At 50.5% G+C, this 6,000-nt stretch overlaps 1 protein-coding gene across 1 annotated transcript in view; it reads right to left on the bottom strand.

Annotated features, from left to right (window-relative positions):
* The window catches only part of cnih2 (cornichon family AMPA receptor auxiliary protein 2), a 140,716-nt gene that overhangs the window by 39,905 nt on the left and 94,811 nt on the right, over positions 1 to 6,000 (bottom strand). The window contains exon 2 of the mRNA XM_085975692.1: positions 4,570 to 4,682. Coding sequence (XP_085831818.1) covers positions 4,570 to 4,682 — 113 coding nt within the window. The remainder of the gene's footprint in view (positions 1 to 4,569; positions 4,683 to 6,000) is intronic.

Below are 6,000 nucleotides of genomic sequence, written 5' to 3'. Positions count from 1 at the left end.
GCATTACGTTGTATCTAACCCGTGCTGTACCTGCCCTGGGTGTGTTTGATGGGAGTGTAGAGGTAGCTTTACTCTGTATCTAACCCTTGCTGTACCTGCCCTGGGAGTGTTTGATGGGACAGTGTAGAGGCAGCTTTACTCTGTATCTAACCCGTGCATTAAACCTGCCCTGGGAGTGTTTGACGGGAGGGTGTAGAGGGAGCTTTACTCTGTATCTAACCCGTGCTGTAAACCTGCCCCGGGCGTGTTTGACGGGACAGTGTAGAGGGAGCTTTACTCTGTATCTAACCCATGCTGTACCTGCCCTGGGAGTTTTGATGGGACAGTGTAGAGGGAGCGTTACTCTGTATCTAACCCATGCTTACCTGCACTGGGAGTGTTTGATGGGACAGCGTAGAGGGAGCTTTACTCTGTATCTAACCCGTGCTGTACCTGCCCTGGGAGTGTTTGATGGGGACAGTATAGACGGAGCTTTACTCTGTATCTAACCCATGCTGTACCTGCCCTGGGAGTGTTTGATGGGACAGCGTAGAGGGAGCTTTACTCTGTATCTAACCCGTGATGTACCTGCCCTGGGAGTGTTTGATGGGACAGTGTAGAGGGAGCTTTACTCTGTATCTAACCCGCGCTGTACCTGCCCTGGGAGTGTTTGATGGGACAGTGTAGAGTAAGCTTTACTCTGTATCTAACCCATGCCGTACCTGCCCTGGGAGTGTTTGATGGGACAGTGTAGAGGGAGCTTTACTCAATATCTAACCCATGCTGTACTTGCCCCAGGAGTGTTTGATCGGACAGTGTAGAGGGAGCTTTACTCTGTATCTAACCCGTGCTGTACCTGCCCTGGGAGTGTTTGATGGGACAGTGTAGAGGGAGCTTTACTCTGTATCTAACCCGTGCTGTACCTGCCTGGGAGTGTTTGATGGGACAGTGTAGAGGGAGCTTTACTCTGTATCTAACCCGTGCTGTACCTGCCCTGGGAATGTTTGATGGGACAGTGTAGAGGGAGCTTTACTCTGTATCTAACCGATGCTGTACCTGCCCTGGGAGTGTTTGATGGGACAGTGTAGAGGGAGCTTCACACTGTATCTAACCCGTGCTGTACCTGCCCTGGGAGTGTTTGATGGGACAGTGTAGAGGGAGCTTTACTCTGTATCTAACCCATGCTGTACTTGCCCTGGGAGTCTTTGATGGGACAGTGTAGAGGGAGCTTTACTCTGTATCTAACCCGTGCTGTGCCTGCCCTGGGAGTGTTTGATGGGACAGTGCAGAGGGAGCTTTACTCTGTGTCGAACCCGTGCTGTACCTGCCCTAGGAGTGTTTGATGGGACCGTGTAGAGGGAGCTGTACTCTGTATCTAACCCGTGCTGTACCTGCCCTGGGAGTGTTTGATGGGACAGTGCAGAGGGAGCTTTACTCTGTATCTAACCCGTGCTGTACCTGCCCTGGGAGTGTTTGATGGGACAGTGTAGAGGGAGCTTTACTCTGTATCTAACCCATGCTGTACTTGCCCTGGGAGTGCTTGATGGGACAGTGTAGAGGGAGCTTTACTCTGTATCTAACCCGCGCTGTACCTGCCCTGGGAGTGTTTGATGGGACAGTGTAGAGGGAGCATTACTCTGTATCTAACCCGTGCTGTACCTGCCCTGGGAGTTTTTGATGGGACAGTGTAGAGGGAGCTTTACTCTGTATCTAACCCGTGCTGTACCTGCCCTGGGAGTGTTTGATGGGACAGTGTAGAGTAAGCTTTACTCTGTATCTAACCCGTGCTGTACCTGCCCTGGGAGTGTTTGATGGGACAGTGTAGAGGGAGCTTTACTCTGTATCTAACCCGTGCTGTACCTGCCCTGGGAGTGTTTGATGGGACAGTGCAGAGGGAGCTTTACTCTGTATCTAACCCGTGCTGTAAACCTGCCCTGGGAGTGTTTGATGGGACAGCTTAGAGGGAGCTTTACTCTGTATCTACCCCATGCTGTCCCTGCCCTGGTAGTGTTTGATGGGACAGTGTAGAGGGAGCTTTACTCTGTATCTAACCCGTGCTGTACCTGCCTGGGAGTGTTTGATGGGACAGTGTAGAGGGAGCTTTACTCTGTATCTAACCCGTGCTGTAAACCTGCCCTGGAAATGTTTGACGGGACAGTTTAGAGGGAGCTTTACTCTGTATCTAACCCATGCTGTACCTGTCCTGGGAGTGTTTGATGGGACAGTGTAGAGGGAGCTTTACTCAATATCTAACCCATGCTGTACCTGCACTGGGAGTGTTTGATGGGACAGCGTAGAGGGAGCTTTACTCTGTATCTAACCCATGCTGTACCTGCCCTGGGAGTGTTTGATGGGACAGTGTCGAGGGAGCTTTACTGTGTATCCAACCCGTGCTGTACCTGCCCTTGGAGTGTTGGATGGGACAGTGTAGAGGGAACTTTACTCTGTATCTAACCCATGCTGTACCTGCACTGGGAATGTTTGCTGTGACAGTGTAGAGGGAGCTTTGCTCTGTATCTAACCCGTGCTGTACCTGCCCTGGGAGTGTTTGATGGGGACAGTATAGACGGAGCTTTACTCTGTATCTAACCCATGCTGTACCTGCCCTGGGAGTGTTTGATGGGACAGCGTAGAGGGAGCTGTACTCTGTATCTAACCCGTGCTGTACCTGCCCTGGGAGTGTTTGATGGGACAGTGTAGAGGGAGCTTTACTCTGTATCTAACCCGTGCTGTACCTGCCTGGGAGTGTTTGATGGGACAGTGTAGAGGGAGCTTTACTCTGTATCTAACCCGTGCTGTACCTGCCCTGGGAATGTTTGATGGGACAGTGTAGAGGGAGCCTTACTCTGTATCTAACCGATGCTGTACCTGCCCTGGGAGTGTTTGATGGGACAGTGTAGAGGGAGCTTTCCACTGTATCTAACCCGTGCTGTACCTGCCCTGGGAGTGTTTGATGGGACAGTGTAGAGGGAGCTTTACTCTGTATCTAACCCATGCTGTACTTGCCCTGGGAGTGTTTGATGGGACAGTGTAGAGGGAGCTTTACTCTGTATCTAACACGCGCTGTCCCTGCCCTGGTAGTGTTTGATGGGACAGTGTAGAGTAAGCTTTACTCTGTATCTAACCCGTGCTGTACCTGTCCTAGGAGTGTTTGATGGGACAGTGTAGAGGGAGCTTTACTCTGTATCTAACCCGTGCTGTACCTGCCCTGGGAGTGTTTGATGGGACAGTGCAGAGGGAGCTTTACTCTGTATCTAACCCGTGCTGTACCTGCCTGGGAGTGTTTGATGGGACAGTGTAGAGGGAGCTTTACTCTGTATCTAACCCGTGCTGTAAACCTGCCCTGGGAATGTTTGACGGGACAGTGTAGAGGGAGCTTTACTCTGTATCTAACCCATGCTGTACCTGTCCTGGGAGTGTTTGATGGGACAGTGTAGAGGGAGCTTTACTCAATATCTAACCCATGCTGTACCTGCACTGGGAGTGTTTGATGGGACAGCGTAGAGGGAGCTTTACTCTGTATCTAACCCATGCTGTACCTGCCCTGGGAGTGTTTGATGGGACAGTGTCGAGGGAGCTTTACTGTGTATCCAACCCGTGCTGTACCTGCCCTGGGAGTGTTGGATGGGACAGTGTAGAGGGAACTTTACTCTGTACCTAACCCATGCTGTACCTGCACTGGGAGTGTTTGATGGGACAGCGTAGAGGGAGCTTCGCTCTGTATCTAACCCGTGCTGTACCTGCCCTGGGAGTGTTTGATGGGGACAGTATAGACGGAGCTTTACTCTGTATCTAACCCATGCTGTACCTGCCCTGGGTGTGTTTAATGGGACAGCGTAGAGGGAGCTTTACTCTGTATCTAACCCGTGATGTACCTGCCCTGGGAGTGTTTGATGGGACAGTGTAGAGTAAGCTTTACTGTGTATCTAACCCGTGCTGTACCTGCCCTAGGAGTGTTTGATGGGACAGTGTAGAGGGAGCTTTACTCTGTATCTAACCCGTGCTGTACCTGCCCTGGGAGTGTTTGATGGGACAGTGCAGAGGGAGCTTTACTCTGTATCTAACCCGTGCTGTACCTGCCCTGGGAATGTTTGATGGGACAGTGTAGAGGGAGCTTTACTCTGTATCTAACCCGTGCTGTACTTGCCCTGGGAGTGTTTGATGGGACAGTGTAGAGGGAGCTTTACTCTGTATCTAACCCGCGCTGTACCTGCCCTGGGAGTGTTTGATGGGACAGTGTAGAGGGAGCATTACTCTGTATCTAACCCGTGCTGTACCTGCCCTGGGAGTGTTTGATGGGACAGTGTAGAGGGAGCTTTACTCTGTATCTAACCCGTGCTGTACCTGCCCTGGGAGTGTTTGATGGGACAGTGTAGAGGGAGCTTTACTCTGTATCTAACCCGTGCTGTACCTGCCCTGGGAGTGTTTGATGGGGACAGTGTAGACGGGGTGAAGTTTGGTGACGGGTGCTTGATGCCCGGTGACTCGCGGGACAGCGGGGAGTGCCAGCGGCTAAATGCAAGAGAAAGGCAGCGGTTGCGGTGGGTGTGTTTGGGATGTGATAGCTGTCTCCTGTTTGCAGTGACTCACCTCCACAGATGGTAGAAGAGCAGGGGGATGTTGAGTCCGAGTGTCACCCACTCCCCAGCACACATGAACATTACACAGAACAGGCCGTGGATGGAATACTCCGGCAGCACCAGCTGAAACAGGAAGTGGAAGAGAAAGAACGGAATTACTCTTGTGCAAACCCACTGGCGAGAGCGTCGCGTTGCCTGGGAGTCCCTGAGTACGGCCAACTGCCCTGTGAGCTATCGGCAAGTGCGGCTTCGGGAAACAGGCAGAAAATCTGTGCGGCCATTTTACAACTCGACCACAACTCCACTTTCCCGCCCTGCCCCCATATCCCTTGATTCCCTTAATATTCAAAAATCTATCGATCTCAGTCTTGAATATACTCAACGACTGAGCCTCCACAGCCCTCTTGGGTAGAGGATTCCAAAGATTCACCACCTCTGAGTGAAGAAAATCCTCCTCATCTCAGTCCTAAATGGCCGACCCCTTATTCTGTGACTGTGACCCCTGGTTCTAGACACTCCAGCCAGGGGAAAACAGCCTCTCAGCATCTACTCTGTCAAGCCCCTTAATAATTTTATACGTTTAAAAGAATGAGAGGGGATCTCATTGAAACTTATAAAATTCTGACAGAACTGGACAGACTAGATGCAGGAAGGATGTTCCCGATGGTCAGGGAGTCCAGAACCAGGGGTCACAGTCTAAGGATAAGGGGTAAGCCATTTAGGACAGAAATGAGGAGGAATTTCTTCACCCAGAGAGTGGTGAACCTGTGGAATTTTCTACCACAGAAGGCAGTAGAGGCCAATTCATTAAATATATTCAAGAAGGAGTTGGATATATTTCTTAAGGCTTAAGGGATGAAGGGGTATGGGGAGAAAGCAGGGACAGGGTACTGAATTTGGATGATCAGCCATGATCGCATTGAATGGCGGAGTAGGCTCGAGGGGCCGAATGGCCTACTCCTGCTCCTATCTTCTATGTTTCTATATTTCAATGAGATCACCTCTCATTCTTTGAAACTCTAGAGAATATAGGCCTAGTCTACTCAATCTCTCCTCATAGAACAATCCCCCCATCCCAGGAATCAGTCTGGTGAACCTTCGTTGCACTCCCTTTATGGCAAGTATATCCTTCCTTAGGTAAGGAGACGTGGTCTCACCTATGTAATTGCAGTACGACGTCTTTACTCTTATACTCAAATCCTCTTGTAATAAAGGCCAACAAACCATTTGCTTTCCTAATTTCTTGCTGTACCTGCATGTTAACTTTCAGTGATTCGTGTACAAGGACACCCAGGTCCCTCTGAACACCAACATTTCCCAATCTCGCACCATTTAAAAAATACTCTGCTTTTCTATTTTTCCTACCAAAGTGGATAACTTCACATTTCTCCACGTTATATTCCATCTGCCATGTTCTTGTGCCCTCCCTTAACCTGTCTAT

This window comes from Somniosus microcephalus, unplaced genomic scaffold (genome assembly GCF_052327205.1).
Source record: "Somniosus microcephalus isolate GS21.2 unplaced genomic scaffold, FLI_Smic_1.0 unresolved_chr2, whole genome shotgun sequence".
NCBI lineage: Eukaryota > Metazoa > Chordata > Chondrichthyes > Squaliformes > Somniosidae > Somniosus > Somniosus microcephalus.
The sequence above is the reverse complement of the archived record's forward strand: the minus strand, read 5'-3'. Positions and strand labels throughout refer to the sequence as shown.